The sequence below is a fragment of the Remersonia thermophila genome, chromosome 5, assembly GCF_042764415.1.
Source record: "Remersonia thermophila strain ATCC 22073 chromosome 5, whole genome shotgun sequence".
In the NCBI taxonomy this organism is placed as follows: domain Eukaryota; kingdom Fungi; phylum Ascomycota; class Sordariomycetes; order Sordariales; family Chaetomiaceae; genus Remersonia; species Remersonia thermophila.
Window position 1 is genome coordinate 2,745,831 of NC_092221.1, and position 15,728 is coordinate 2,761,558.

The following is a 15,728-nucleotide window of genomic DNA, read 5'->3' on the forward strand; positions in this document are numbered from 1 at the left end:
GAGAGCACGCACCAGCCACGCGATCGCGAACTACCCAGAGAGGCCTGAGGAAGGCTTCAACTGGGTGCCCGGTCACAAGGCTGCAAACCACCAGCGAGCAGCAAGAGAGGTATGTGTGTATTTTTTTTTTTTTCTTTAACGCCGTCGATTGCTGTCCAACGCGAGAACTGCGGTGGGTTCTCTGTCTCCGGTCTGGTCGCTTCGCTCGGAGGCTGCTTCTGTGGAACTGGACGAGGCAGGCTTTGAGGTCGTCCTTCACGCATGTGCATTCAACATTCCAGCCTCTTGGAGACATGATGCAATGCGCGGCATCAACCTCCTTGACAGCCTTTTCCAGGTTTCCCCAGGTCGCCACCAGTGTTGGGGTCGGCCGAAGGCCCGCCCATTCGACGGGGGGGAATGTTTGAGACACGCAAAGATGGAGGATGAGCTGCCCGCTGCCCACTGCCTAAGCCTCTCTCGACCACTCACTCACACTGGCTACAGGACCCGCTCTTCTTCCATTGGGCGAGGATCAAACACGGCCAACATCTCCCTCCGCAAGGGCAGAGGCTTGATCATTCTAACCTCCAACCAGTCAGCAACGGAGCGCAAAGGTTCGGTCAGAGCCGCAAATCAGCTCTCGTCCCAAGCGACATAAGGCTTAGCAAAACCACCACCCACCTGGAGGCCTATCACCGGCCTGAGCCTCGACTTCTGCCTCACCATTGGCCCTGGCCCAGTCCCGTGATAGTTCCTGGCTGCGGACAGCAATTAACACGACCTCGCCGCCGTTCAATCAGCGACGGTGCCCATCTCGATCTGCCGTGCTCCTGATCTCGTCGGAGCGCGATCTGCCTGATTCCACAAGCGCGTGGCGCCTGGTCGTTGTCTGAGTAAGTGGGCCGTTTTTCTTCGGTCGGCGTGCTGCTCTTCTCCATTTTCTGCACATTTCTAGCCCGTCTTTCCCATTGTCCACCCTCCCTGATGCCCACGTCCACCTTGCATGCGGCTTTCAGTGGGGGGTGGTGTTTTGGAGGGCTCGACTTTCTTTTGCTCCCCCTCCATCATTCGGGCGATTCCCCACGTTCTCTCGAGTTCGTCTCAACTCTCACCCGCCTACCCACTTTCACAATAACCACCAACACCTACCTACCTACCTGACAAGCGTCTCATTCGGCCAGAATTATTGTGGGTTCACCCTCGGAGCACGAGTGGCTCGAGTTTCGTTTCCCTCGTCCTTGCTTTTTTGACCTCCCCTTCAACCCACGCACACTCAAAAATAATCCCTACCGGTCTCCGGGCTTCCCCACCTCCGAACCCGCCGTTTGGCCAAGCATTCGAGAGAGAGTTGGCTATCGGGTCACTACACCGTCGTGGCTGCCGTGGTCAAGCGGCCACAGGTTACACCGACCGCGCGTTGTGGGATGTCTGTTTTTTTGGCCCTACGTTTCCCCCCACCCGTTATCGCTGGGGCCAAACACCGCCATGGCAACAGCTTTTTCGTCTCTGTTTTTTTTTTTTTTTTTTTTTTTTTGCCCTCCCCGGTGTGCAGTTCCAGGTCAGGCTGCCACCGACGCCCTCACATCCGGCTTTGGGACAGCTGCCCCATCCGGGTATGGGGCGATGAGCTGGACGGCATGGTAGGCCTGCTTCATGCATATTCCGTCATGCATGCCAGCGCATCAGACCAGGCCCAGGGCCCAAGGCGCCAAAATAGCGATGGCCCACGACCACGATTCCCTCAACGTCCCTCCCGCCTTCTCGTTGCCAGAGCATCTTTTCATCTTTTCCTACCCGACGTGTGCGGAGCTAACCGGTGGACCAGGTAGATAAGTCGACAACGTTGCTGGAAGAATAGCTGGTAGTCTGCATTGTCGCCAAACGTTGTACTTGCGACGGCGTTTGTGCATTTCTGCTTCAGTACCCGACGTCGAGACCCTGGGAGCCATCAGGCCCTCACCTGCCTAAGGATCTCGGGTGCCTCCCGACGGCCTCACGTGGCGGTCCTTGTTCATCGCTCTCCCTGCGAGGCCGAGTACTGAGCCACCCAAGTTCCGCCTCGCCACGACATCGGCGTGCATGCGCTGCGGTGCAACCAATTGCGAAGCTCGGCGGCCATCCCATTTCACTGCCAACGCATCAACTCCAATAGATTGGGTGTCAACCCGCAGGTACACAGCAAGTCGGGCTTGGCGTGACGTCCCAAACCAAGGGATCTGGACCTAGAAGGTTTATCAGCCGGCTTGGTCGTGGGACACTGGGCTTGAGTGGTACCGTCAGCAACCCACTTCCACCGTCCAAGCTTCTATCAGAGCTATCCATCGTCGGCCTCTCATTAGCCGATCGCCCAGCACACCATCCACGGAAACGCGATTGAACGCGGTTCGGTTCGGCGCTTCGTCGGGACCTTTCCTAGGATGATGGAATACGCCCAATATCAACAACCCCAGAGCGCGCATTCACAACCACACATTCAGACCGGATATCCGAACCCCGCAGGAAGCAACACCATCACTTCGCCATCGGCCCAGCACCTGTCACAGACGTCTCCAATTCTTCCTTCGCAACAACACCAAACCTCGCCTTCCCAGCCGCACAACATGTACCAAGCACAGTACGCCGTCCCGCAGTCCGGCATGCACTATGGCATGCCCGGCATCCAGGCCGCTGCCATGGCCGCCACCGCCGCCGCGTCGGGCACCTCGTACTACATGCCATCCGAGCCGAGCCTGCAGCAGTCGCCGCGTATGTCCGGGGTCCCTAAGAAGGACGCCAGGGCAGGGCCGCGGTCGCCACAGCAGATGAATAACATTCAGCAACAGCAGCGGCGAATGAGCCAGGTCGCGAGCCCCGGCGTCCCGAGCGCGCCCTCCCTGATGAACCAGCGCCCCGGAGTCCCGCCACCCATGACGGCCGCGCAACAGATGCCGCCGCCGCAATCGCCCGAGATCGCCTCCGCGCCCGTCGAAGAGTCGCCGCTTTACGTTAACGCCAAGCAGTTCCATCGCATCCTCAAGCGCCGCGTTGCCCGCCAAAGGTTGGAGGAGGCACTACGGCTCACTAGCAAGGGTCGCAAGCCTTACCTCCACGAGTCCAGGCATAACCATGCCATGCGGAGACCTCGTGGCCCAGGCGGGCGGTTTCTTACAGCACAAGAGGTGGCAGAGCTCGAGCGCGAGAAGGCTGCCGCCGCCGCCGCCGCTGCCGCCGGGGGCGACAAGGCGGAAGGCGGTTCGGACCAGGCCGCCAACAATAACAACGCCTCCAAGACAACCACCGGAGCGACAAAGCGCAAGTCGGACGGCAGCGCCCCGTCGAGCTCTCCGAGCAAGAAGGCGAAATCCTCGGCATCCGAGGACGAATCCGAGTAGTCGGCGACGGCGTGGCTTCACCTTGCTTCGCGGCCTCCTTTTTTTTCAACCTTGACGGCGTCGAGATGATATACGAGGGGTTGCGTGCGGGGTTTTGCATCATGAAGTCGACCGTTTTATCCTGTTTTTTTCCTCTTCACGTTGAGAGATCATGTCACGAAGTTACGACAACCAAACCCACCCTACTCATGTTTTTTTAACTCAGTCGGGCATTTCGTGCGCGGCAGACCGAGCGGGGGAGGCAAAACACAAACGAGGTCGCGCCCTTGGTCTGGTGTCCTGCTTCTGTGTGTCTAGTCACGACCACAGCGTTGCGGTTGATGCCGCCTTGGAGTGGACGCTTCGTTTGGGAGGGTTTTGTTGTGACCTGCACCGGCTGCAGCGCGCGGTTTTCGCCCGTACTTTTCTGCTTCTGTCACGGTTCTGGCGACGCGAGTTGTCCCTGTTTTGTGGCTTTGGTCGTTGTTTGTTGTTTGTCCTCCTCTCTCCTTTCTTAACTCCGGGATACCTCGATACACCTTAGCCTCACAGCATCTCGGCGGCGACGGCACAGAAGAGCATAGCATGGAAAACGGGTTCCCTGTTTGGCTAGGTAGGCTGGCTGGCTGCTGGGGTTGTGTTTTGTTCTTTTGCACTTGTTTGTACTGGGAAGGCGGAACGGGGACCGGTTCGGGGGTGGAAGGAGAGGGTATGGAATGGGCGGACGGACAAACGGACGGGCGGCGGGCACTCTCTTTTTTTTCTGATGTTGTCAGATGTGTGATGGTGATGGTGAATGGATGGGGATGGTGGGTCTGGAAAGGGAAAGACTGTTGCATCTTAACGCGATTAACGAAACCGGATACCCCAAGAAGAATGCCTTCCTTGCTTGCGCGAGCTACTTTCCTTTCTGTCGACTGGGGTGTTTTGATGCCCTCTTGTTGTTCTCTCCATCATTCTCGCCGAGTCTGTGGTTTGCTTCTGTTCGCTATGCTTGCCGTGGGCGCCTGGGATGCAAGGTGATGGGATTCTGAGGTGATGTGTGGCGGGGTGTGTTCTGAGAGGGAAGGTTTTAGGTATATGATTCTGTCAAGGAGAGCTTCTCGCTCGGGGTTGTTTCTCAGACTGGAAGCCGGTGGTGATGGGGGCAATTGACAGAGGAGAGAAAGCAGGTCAGGGAGCTGACCAAAATCGAGGATAGCAGGAGACCGGCAATATATTGCACGACGGTTAGATGTAAAAAAAGAAACCTGGACATTAGGGATGCGTCTTTCACTCTCTGTCTTTGCTTGTTGCCATGCCACAATCCCATCGTGGTCGTGATCATAAACGACGCCTGCCGTTGGATCGTCGCTATGTCAATAGTTATAACACCCCCTACGGAGTAGGGAGAGTGTTCTAGTTGGTCGATGTTACGCTCCCGCCCTCCACTTCCAACTCAACCGCCCGCTAGGCATACAACCCTAACCCTCTTCCATCACGGCCTTGGACCCACCCTCCCAAACCAGGCTTAGGCACGGCGCCTCAACGTCAGTTGAATGAGCGAAGCTCTCACATCAAACACGCCCCCCCCCCCCCCAAGAAAAAAACACATCAAACTGACCGTCGGGGGCATCGCACTACCGATCGCTGTCGACGGCTGCTCATTAGGATCAAGATGTTGTTTTTCAGGTAGGTTTCTCTTCTTCCTACGTTTCATTTGTTTTGCTTTTTCCCGGGTTTCCTTTGCTCCTGTTGGGATTCTGGTGTGATGCTGTGGGGGGAAGGTCATTCTCATGGCGGTTTGGCTCGTCTTCTTCCCAAGGCCCGAGGCGGAAACGACGTTGGAAACGGGATGGAGGTGTGCGGACGGGAAAGGCGGAGAGGGCGGGGAGTCACCTCGGAATCAGCTGGGTTGGTTTGGAAGGGGGGGGGAAAGACAAGGCTGCCTTTCCATGGACGACGGACGGCGAAGCTCCATAGGGAGCCCAACCCATCACCACCACCACCCACCACCACCCATACGCGCTTACACCGACGCTCTTGAGGATCCAACCGGGCACTTGACAAGGGTTATTGATTCTTCACGGGCATCTCGCTAACCGCACACACCCCCGCACACCAGCTTCTTCAAAACCCTCATCGACCACGAGGTCACGGTCGAGCTCAAGAACGACATCCAGATCCGCGGCGTCCTCAAGAGCGTCGACCAGTACCTCAACATCAAGCTCGACAACATCCAAGTGATTGAGGAGATCAAGTACCCGCACATGGTGAGCCTCTCTTACTTTGTTTCCTTTTTTTTTTTTTTTTTCCCTCTCCTCCCTTGCCCTTCCCTGCTTCCGTTCCTGCTGTTGCCGGCGGGTGCTCCAGCCGCCGCCACTGCCACCGCTACCGCTCCCGGCGGCGCAGTCGCTACGGAGACGGGGACGGGGACGGGGACGGCCGAGGACGGCAGAGGTCAAGACGGACGTGACAATGATCGAGCTAACCAGAGACCGGGGGGCGTGTGTGCGCGTGTGCGTCCGGCCCAAACCAGAGCGCGGTCAAAAACGTCTTCATCCGCGGCTCCGTCGTGCGGTACGTGCACCTGCCGGCCAACGCCGTCGACATTCCGCTGCTGGAGGACGCGACGAGGAGAGAGGCGGCGAACCAGGGGGCCAAGGCCAAGTAGTTGGGGGAAGTGAAGGGCGTGAAGCGAGGTGAGGCGGTTGGCTTGCGGTGAGGAGGAAGAGCGAGGAGGAAGGGTAACGCACGAGAAGCAAGGGCACAGGAGGATTTTGAAAGAGAACTACCTACCTACCTCAGGTACCTTACCTGGTACATCGAACGCATCCAAGGCAGCCGGCCAGCCAGCCGCAAAACGCGTCACTTTGCTTGCTTGCTTTCCCTCTTAAGACGCTTGACCTCAATGATTTCGCTTGCATTCATGCCATAATATCATAGCATCATCCTATGGCGACTACTACTACCACTACGAGAATACATCCAGTACACCACGCGCTGTGTGGCCCATCCGTGCATCCATTGTCATTGCCGTCGCTTCATCATGTCCATGTCCATGTGCTCCCTCTCACCCAATGCCCAGTTACCTAAGGTAGGTTACATAAACGCCCGCTCCCGCTTCCGCTCCCGCACCCATCGCCTGTTCTTCGCCGCCGCCAATCACCGCCGTCCCGGACATGACATCATCAAGGAAACAAAAAGCAGAGGAATCCACGACAGAAAGTCATAAACAAAAAAGAAAGAAAGAAAACCATGGGGACATCAGTGCATGTTGCATTGCCAAGTTGCTGGGTTGGCGGTGGGTAAGGCGTTGTTTTGCGGTGCAAGAGGCGAATGAATGTGCCATTCCCGCCCCAAAGTTCCTCATCTCTCCCCGTGTGCTGTGCCATGTCCCGAATCCCTTACCAACGCCGCGCTGAGGAAAAGCATCATCAAGCAAAAAGACACACAAAAAAGAAAAAGGCCCATAGCCATCATCATCTCACGTCATATCTCATCATATCCCGCCCCCTTCGAAAGGCGACACGCTCTCCTTCCTCTCCTCCATTTGAACGGGCGGCCGTCTCGGCGTCGGGTCTTCGTCCTCCAACGTACCCGCCGCACTCGCTGCGGCTTGCTCCCCAGAAACAGCAGCCGCTGCCAAGCCAGGATGCGGTGTTTCATCCGCGTCGACCACCGCCGCTGTATTTGGAGCGGCCTTGCTGGGGGTTACCGCCTCCGGCGCCGGCGGCGTGCAGAGGACGGTGAGGAGCGGTGGTGGTTGCGGTGCTTGCTGCTCCGGTTTCACGGCGGAGATGCCCGAGGTAGTCGCGGCGGTTGTCGTCGGAGCAGCGAAGCTCAGAGGCCCCGCTTCCTGCACCGGCGTAACCACCATGGTCGCCGGCTCCGTCGTATCCATCTCCGTGGTGCCCATCGGACTCGCCGCCCTCGGGGAACCAGCCAAGCTATCATGGCTACTTGCTCTCATCATCTCGATCCCCAGCTTGCTCGTCGGCAGCATCGATTTGCTTCGGTACTGTTGACCAGACGCCGACGCTGACGCCGACGCCGACGCCGACGGAGAGCCGGGCCCGCTCCCGCTGACGCTCCCGCTGACGCTGACGCTCGCGCTGGGGCTTCCGCTGCCAGATCCGCTTCCGCTACCGCTCCCGCTTCCGCTGTCCGTCGTCTGGCTGCCCCCGGCACCGGCACCGCCATCGCCAACGACGCCGAGGCCACCAAACAGCTCGTCGTCCTCGTCATCGGCCGAATCGACGCTCCCCTCGGACCGGCGCTTCTCGATCGACTCGCGCTTGGCCCGGAGCTTCTCAAGCGAGCGCTGGAGGATCTTGCCGCGGCTCTCCAGCTGGGGCGGCGCCGACTGCTGCGAGACGAGCTGCGGCGGGGGCGCCTGGTGAGAAACCGGTCGCGGGTGCGGCGCGTGGGGGAGAGACGGAGACTGGGGCGGGTTGACCGAAGCAGGCGGCGGGGCGGCTTGTTGCTGGCAGTCTTCTTGACCCGACGACGAGATGCCCAACCCGCCATCGTCTCCCCAATCGCCCGTGGCCTTCCTGCTGACAAGCACGGGAATGTCGTCCGTCGCGACGGATTCGGAATCGCCATAAAGGCTCGAGCTGATGGAACCCTCGCGGAAGCTGCTTCCGGAGCGGGCGGCGTAGCTCGACGAGGCGGCCGAGGTCGGGCTGTCCTCGAGCCGGAGGCTCTCCATGCGCAGACCCGACGGCACGGGGTGCGAAAGGGTAAGAGACAAGGGGATGGCTTGGGTCTGGCCGGGCTGCGGAGGCTTCCAGTGGCAAAGCGTGCTGAGCACCTCGATCAGCTTGGACGAGCTGATAGGCTTCTCGACGAGGGAGTCAAAGTACTGCGGGGCCGGGAGCTCTTTCAGGTACGACGTGATGGCGACCATGGGCGTGTGCGTGTTGGTGTGCTTGGTGTCGCGGATCATGCGCGCCACGTCGGACCCGGACAGCTGCGGGAGGCGGAACTCTAGGAACATGATGTCGAACTTGATGTCGCTCATGGCGTAGCGGATCGCCTCGCTGCCCGTCGAGGCCGAGATGGTGCGGCACCGCAGCTTCTCGAGCAGCTTCTCCATGACCATGCGGGAGACGGGATGGTCATCGCAGATGAGCACGTCCAGCGGCCGGAACTGGGGCCCCTCTCCCGCAGCGATGTACGACATGCACCGGGCGCTCTGGCGGCGCCGCTGGACCCTCAGCAGCGCGTTCGCCTTGTCGCCTTCGTTGTCGGACGACGACGGCGACATGTCGAAGACCTGGCTGCGGCGGTTTCGGTGATGAGCCGCCAGCAGCTCCGTCGCGACCGGGCTGCCCTCCTGCGACCCCACCGTAAGAGACCGCGCGCGTCCCCCGGCCGAGCCGGGGGTGTGTCGGGGAGTGGTTACGACGTGGCTTGACACCACCGATCGCTGCGGCGAGGCGGGCAGCGGCGCGGCAGCGGCGCCCCTGGCGGTCGTGGCGGCGATCGTCGTGGCCGCCTTTTGCAAGCTGGGAGGGCCGCGTGGCACCTCGTACACGGACCCCGGCTGCAGCGAGCCTCCGCCCGAAGGCTGGGAGATGCCGGAGGAGTTGCTCGACGTCTTGCGCCTGCTGTCGGTTGGCGGGCCGGCGACGAACGACACCAGCAGCGGCGACGAGGGCTGCGACATGCGGCTGGGAGACGAGTTGGCGTGGCTCGCGGCCGACGGAGACTGCGGCCTTTGCGAGGCCTTGGCGTTGGAGAGCGTCCGCTGGACGGGGCTGTTGATGGCCGGGTTGGTTTCGAGGGCAGCCGGCCCCGATGCCGGGAGGTTGCCCATGCCGCCGGGGCTGATGGGTTTGTTTTGCGCCGCCATGGCCTCGGCCCGGAGCTTCTGAATCACATCCTTGTTTGCCTTCTCCAGGACCGGCAGGTTCTTGAACGAGAAGCTGCCAAAGTCGTCGGCCGGCACGGGCTCGCTGAGCCTCCGGCTCTTGAGGTCGCGAACGTGCGGCGGGATGTGCAGCGGCATGAGCCCCCGCTTCATGGAGTTGACCTGAGCGCGGACGCGGGACAGGGCGTCATGCGGGCGGTCCGGGTAGTCGGTAGACGGGGCAGCGGCGGGCGGCGAGCTGTCCTCGATCTCCTCGGCAAAGCTCTGCAAGGTGGCGCCCCGCGAGTCGAAGTACTCGGTGTCCTCGGGGTGCTCGACCTGCGGGACGAACTGAGCCTCGTCCTGGAGCAGGGTGTCCCAGTTGATGTCGGCGAACCACGGGTGGTTACGAATCTCCTCGCCGCCGGACTGGAACTTCTCGTCGCGGTTCGCTCCCAAGCGCTCGCGCGGATCCATGCAGAGCAGCTTGTTGATGAGGTCCTTGGCCTCGGGCGACACCTCGTCGTCCTCCTCGTCCGGCCACTGGATCCTGCGAGCCAGAATGTTCTCAAAGACCTTGTCGACCTCGCCGGCGTGGAAGGGCGGGATGCCGTACAGAAACTCGTACATGATGCAGCCAACCGACCACCAATCGCTCGTCTCGTCCTGAGGCTCGCCCTTGATGGTTTCCGGGGCCAGGTAGTCGGGAGTGCCGACGAAGCGCCGGGTGGTGTCCTTGGGGTCGAACAGGGCCCAGTTCGGAGGCGGCATGGGCGGCTGCGGGGGCGTCCCCTTGAAGGACTCGTTGCTGTTGTGCGTGTTCGTCTGCGAGAGGGCAGGCAGGTCAGGAGAGCCCGCCGCCTCGGCCTCGCCGACGTCGGCCGGGGACAAGACGACCTGGGAGCTGTTGGACGGGGCGTCGTTCAGCGACAGGGCTCCGATCATCTGCGGCAAGGTCTCGCTTCCGCCGCTGTCGCTGCGCTGGTTCGAGATGCGACGCGGCTCGGAGAAGGTGCCCAGGTTGAAGTAGGACGGCTGGCCCATGCCGGCGCCGTAGTCGCTCGGCGTCATCTGCGGCGTCGAGCCGGGGGAGTGGCTTCGCCCGTGAAGATCCATCGAGGTAGATCGCGAGGAAGCCATCGACGTCGACCGGGCAAACGGGCCCTGCTTGAGGAGGTCGGGGGCCGCTTCGGCGCCGCTGTTGAGGGCCCGCTTCTGCCGGCCGATCAAGCCCATGCGGGAGAGGCCGAAGTCGGTGAGCTTGAGGTGTCCCTTCTGGTCGATCAGCAGGTTGTCCGGCTTGAGATCGCGATGGACGATGCCCCGGCTGTGCAGATGCTCAACGCCGAGGACGACCTCGCCGAGGTACTTCTTGACCCAGTCCTCCGGAAGGCCGCCGAGCACCTTGATGAGCGAGGCGCAGTCGCCGCCGTTGAGGTACTCCATCACCAGGTACAGGTAGTCCTTGCTCGAGAAGGTCCAGTACAGCTTGGCCACGAAGTCGCTTTCTCCTTGCCACATCATGATGGCGCGCTCGGCCTTGACGTTGGTGACCTGGTTCTTGGCCACCATGTCGGCCTTCTTGAGCACCTTGATGGCAAAGTACTCGCCGGTCGACTTCTTCTTGGACAGATAGACGCTGCCGAAGGCCCCCTTGCTGATGGGCTTGATGATCTCAAAGTCCTTGATGGAAGGGGGCACGGCCTTGGCCTGCGGCCCGCCCACGACGGCGCTCAGGCGGGGGGAGGGAGGAGGCTTGACTCCCAGCTCGCCGGGGGCGGACGAAACGGCGGCCGAGGACTGTCTCCGGTGGTGCTGGTACGAGATGCTGGGCGACGTGAACTCGCTGCTCGGGAGCATCGGCGACGCCTCGGGGGAGACGAGGGCGTCCGACGGAGGGAAAGGCAGGTTCCGAGGCTTGTGGATGCGGAGCGGCGACGTCGGCGGCTGCCCGCACCTAGAGGGCGACTCTTGGCGACGCGGCGAGACGGCTCCCGGGAGGACCAGGCTCCGGCGATGGTGCTGCTTGGAGCTGGCCTTGCGGCGGAGGTCTCCCACGTCGGACATGGGCGAGTCGGTTCGCAGCGGCGGGCGCGACGCCACCGACGACCTCAGGCTGCCGTCGCTATCGCCGGCATCGCTCTCGAGGATCATGGACTCTCGGCGGGACTGGCTCGTGCCGGGTAGGCTGCCGAAGGGAAACCGCGTGGACCGCGGCGTCGGGCACTCGAGCTGCTGCCCCGGGCTGGTCGACCTCGGGGAGTGGAGAGAGGAGGGGGCGCGACGGGTTTCGGCGTCGTCGGCGTCGGCGTCCTCCAGGGCCAGCGACAGGGAGGAGGGCGCCTCGAAGGAGCCGGCAAAAACGCCCTCGTCCGGAGCGACCTGGATCTCAATGTCGGGCTCTTCCTCCTCGTCGGCGGAATCGCTGAGGCGGCCCGCGGCGATCTTGGCGGCCTTGCGCATGGCGGCGTCGATGCAGTCCTGGACCATGTAGGCAAACTCGATGCGGATGCGCTCCGAGTACTCGAGGATCCTGCGGTGGCGGAAGATGGCCTCGACCTTGTCCTTGGCGAGCCTTTCCGTGTCGGCGCAGAGCATGGCCAGCCCCTGCTCCTGCTCCATGGTGTTGGTGCTGGGGGTCTCCCACTGCAGCACCTGGGCGATGCGGCTTTCGGACTGGGGCGACTGGGTGCGGAACTCGCCGGGGTTCTGCGACGACTCCTTGATGGCCGGGGTGCTGATCTCCAAGGCCGTGTCGCACAGGTCCAGCAGCAGCTCGACGATCCTGGCCTGGGGCCTGCGGATGGCGAACGACCGGCCTCGCGCGTGGCTTAATCCGGCCGAGCGTTCCCGCGACCGACCCGGCGCGGCGCCCGGCACGGGAGACGAGTTTCCGGGGGACGAGTTGGAAGAGCTCGGGGGGCCGATCGGCAGGCCCTTGTACTCGGCGATGGGCAGGTTGGACTGGTCTCCTCCGGCCAAGGAGCGGCTGTGCCTCGTCTCGAGGGTGTCCAGAACCTTGACGATGGCGTGGCGATGCTCCGTCAGGCCCTCCTGGGCCATCTGGACATCCATCTCGGCGCGGTGCTCCTGCAGGCAGAGGTCCGTATGCTTCTCGAACCACCACGGCGGTATTTGGCGCTCGCAGATCCTGCAGAGGACGGGCAGCGGGGGCGGGACCTGCGAAGGGTCGTCCAGGCCCGATTCGGCGAGCTGGGTCAGGTAGCTGGCGAGGACCTGGGCGCCCGAGCCGAGGGAGTCGACGATGACGGTGGGCAGATCGATCTTGATCTCGCGCGGGGCAACCCACGGCCGGATCATCCACATGGTCTGCAGCGTCCAGCGTGTCAGCACGTGCGAAGCATGATGGTTTGTTCCGCAGGGTACACTTACGTGGCTCTCGCCGCCCGAGGGCCCGCTGTAGACCATGATTCCCTGGGCTTCCAGATCGACGATGACGGGCTCGGCGGGTTCCTCGCCGCCGGGGAGCACGTCGGGGGTCAGGAGCTTCGACAGCGGGCCCAGCTTGACGGCGAAGCGGATGAACTGGCTGCGACGGTCATCCTGGGTCATGCTATCCACCACTTCCGAGAAGATGCCGCGGTTGTCGCTGACGATCAGGTCAGCAATGGAGGTGCCGATGACCGAGTCGGGCTGGGTCCCGATCACGTCGACCCACGAGGGACTGACCCAGCGGACGGTGCCGTCGATGTTGAGGTCGAGGATGACGTTTAGGGTCTGCTCGGCGGCCTCGCGGAGATCCTCCCTCTCCTCCCGTATGTCCTCGCTGAGCGACCGCTCCATGGGGGCGGCGCGCAGCGAGGCGACGGCCGGGGGGGCGAGCATGTTGGGTGTGGTGTCTGATCCTTCCTCCATGGTGACGAATTGGGCGGCCCGATCATAAATTTGTCCCGAGAATCATCAGCGGCGGGGCCGTATGGATCGGAGGCTTCAAGTGGGAATGGGGAGGGTTGTTGGTTGTCGTCGACGTCGTCGTTGTCGTCGGCCGGACGGCCGCGAAATCGGAGGGCTCGGGGCGTCTCTCGAGAGCCGAAAGATGGGTCGGTTGGGCTGGAGGTCCAGAGGGAACCAGCCAGAAGAGATCCGGCCGAGCTGCCAGAAGCTATGGGAAGGCACAGGCCCGAGACATAATGGGGTGTTGCTGTTGAGGAGGCGCCGTGCTCGCTGCGGGAGAGAAGAGCGGGTGGTGTGGGATTCTCGCTGGGAGTCGGGGCTGCTGCCAGTCACAGGCTGGTTTCTATCTTTGGCATTGACGGCAATTCAGGGCACAGCAACCCGTCGTCGTCATTCAGAACTCGGCCAAGCTGCCGTGAGAGGGGCTGGCGAGCTCACAAGATGCCCGAGGGAGAGAGTATTGTATCGTTTGTTGGGTCTCGGCGGCGGCGGGGAACCGAACGAGGCGACCTCTTGGGCCACGACAGCTCTGGCCGACACGAGACAATGCCGCCAAGGATCGTGGGCGAGGGACGGCCAGTGATGAGGCTGCCAGCGGCTATCGTTGCTTTTCGCTGTCGGGGTCGTTGTTGTGCTGTCCTCGACCTCGTCCTTCGTCGTCGGTATCGTCGCCTTCGCGGGGTGGTTGGTTGGTTGGTTGGTTGGCTGGTTTTGTTGATTTCCACGGCCCAAAAGTTAAAGTGGAGACCGACCTTCTCTTTGTTTGACGAGAAGAACGGGGGGTTAGGAGGTTACGGTACGAGGTAAGTACCGTAGGTTGAGAAAGCGAAAGAGTTGGGAGAACCGAAGGATGGATTGTAGAGTTGCGCCCCTCTCCCCATTCAAGGCGACAAACTCTCAACAGTCCAGCCCAGGAATTGACGGATGATTTTGGTCGTCAGGTCTCCTGCTCTTTTTTTTTTTTTTTTCCTTCCCTCCAAACCACACGCATATAGTACACACAAAAAAACAAAACAACAACAGATAGGCCGACGGTGATACGACTTTCTCTGTTCGCAAACCAGCAGGACGGCCGGGGACCGGGGAAACACTGTGTGCTGGGTGCTTGGCGGATGGCTGCCATTGGGTGGCGCCTGGTCAGAGGATCGTCAAGATGGTGCGTTGGTGTGTGCGCACTGTGTGTCTGCACCGTGCTTGTTCCGCTCTTCACGCTGGCCAAATCGAATCGTGCTCAGCCAGCCGAGTGGGTCCGTGCCTCCCATGGTGGGGTGCCGTTGGAAGCGGGGTAACCCTGGCCCTGTGCCCAATGACAGCCTCACGGGAGATGGTCGCCAGGGTGCGTGCCTGGAGGAGAGGGCGGCGGGTGAGCGTTTTGAGCGGTCCCCGGTGGGGCCAAGCCCAGAAGCCGTCCAGGTGGGCAGCTGCTACCGCTGTGGCTCTTGTGAAGGCCGGTGGCCCTGTCGGGCTGTCCACGTACAGTAGCTAGTTACCACAGTACCTACCTGAGCCCCAGTTTGACCCGGACCGCTTCGTGGACGCCAAGGTACCTAGGTAGCTTTGCTTTCGGCCATTCCGCGCAAGCGGGCTCCAATCGTTCCGACAAGACCTGCTGCCGCCAAAAACTCTCCCGCCTCGAGCCGTCCCCATCGCTGATGCACCCGCAGTCGGCAGAGCCGGCTACAATCTCGTAACGCATCCGCTACAGTAAACGCTCTCTGGTGGAGAGACTTCCATGAGACTTGGAATGGATCTCCTGCCCTCGGGAGAGGGGCCGCTCAGGATTCCCGTCCCCACCCCCCAGCATCCATGGATGGATGTTTCTCTCTGGCAGCTCCGGCATCAACGCCTCCATGCGTGGAACCCGAATCTCCCACCCACGTGAACAGCGGAAACGCCTCTGGGAATGAATCAGAAAGGAATCGCCGTGTCTCATCTTTCCCGGAGGCATCTCCACTCAGCCGCAGTGCCGACCGTTGGAGAACCCACCTCACCTGGGCCATCTCGGGTCTCATTGTCGTCCCGCCGTTCTGCTCGCGGCTTCTCGGCCTTCCAGCGCAGCCTTCTCGAGCGAGCGAGTAGCAGCAGCAGCAGCAGCATCAGAAACAGCAGTGGCGGGTTCCTCAAACCACTCACGTTGCTCTTCTGCTGCTGGGGTAACACAAGATAACCCTACGGCACAGTCCACAATCGGTTTGCAGGCTGCATGCAGGCCGATGGCGAGGTTCTGGCTCCCTCGTCTGCTTAATCATCTGCACCTCGAACAGCGGCGGTTGTGGGTCATGAAGGACCCCTCCACAGCCGTCGATGGTTCCTCTCTCTCTCTCTCTCTTGTCCCCTTGCCGACCCTCAATGGCTCGGGTCCAGGATGACTTCATCGCCGTGACAACCCACCTGGCCATGATGGTTCGTCGGTGCGTAGCAAGAGATAACAAATACTCTGTAGATGGGCGCGGTTCTTTCCCCCTGGTCTATTTTCCCGGACCTGTTCAGCACGTCCAGCTCACAGCCGTCCATCCACGCCCGAATACCCCATCCCAGCAGGGCCTGTCCATCCTGCCACTGGATCCGGGTATCCAGGTCGCGGTCTGCCCACTTCGGGGCCCTTTGCCAAGGACAGGGCCCAATTGGAGCGAATGACCACCTCT

At 61.6% G+C, this 15,728-nt stretch overlaps 3 protein-coding genes across 3 annotated transcripts; 2 read left to right on the top strand and 1 right to left on the bottom strand.

Moving 5' to 3' along the window:
- Window positions 1-2,399: 2,399 nt before the first annotated feature.
- VTJ83DRAFT_5984 (uncharacterized protein) lies at window positions 2,400-3,353 on the top strand (the record flags this gene model as incomplete). The annotated part of the gene is made up of 1 exon (XM_071012644.1): window positions 2,400-3,353. The coding sequence occupies one exon, from the start codon at window positions 2,400-2,402 to the stop codon at window positions 3,351-3,353; it is 954 nt and encodes a 317-aa protein (XP_070865359.1).
- Window positions 3,354-4,989: 1,636 nt separating this feature from the next.
- On the top strand, window positions 4,990-5,985 carry VTJ83DRAFT_5985 (uncharacterized protein; the record flags this gene model as incomplete). Its single annotated transcript, XM_071012645.1, has 3 exons — window positions 4,990-5,003; window positions 5,437-5,584; window positions 5,851-5,985. The coding sequence occupies 3 exons, from the start codon at window positions 4,990-4,992 to the stop codon at window positions 5,983-5,985; spliced, it is 297 nt and encodes a 98-aa protein (XP_070865360.1).
- Window positions 5,986-6,813: 828 nt separating this feature from the next.
- Window positions 6,814-13,044, bottom strand: VTJ83DRAFT_5986 (uncharacterized protein; the record flags this gene model as incomplete). The annotated part of the gene is made up of 2 exons (XM_071012646.1): window positions 6,814-12,498; window positions 12,562-13,044. The coding sequence occupies 2 exons, from the start codon at window positions 13,042-13,044 to the stop codon at window positions 6,814-6,816; spliced, it is 6,168 nt and encodes a 2,055-aa protein (XP_070865361.1).
- Between the last annotated feature and the right edge of the window lie 2,684 nt (window positions 13,045-15,728).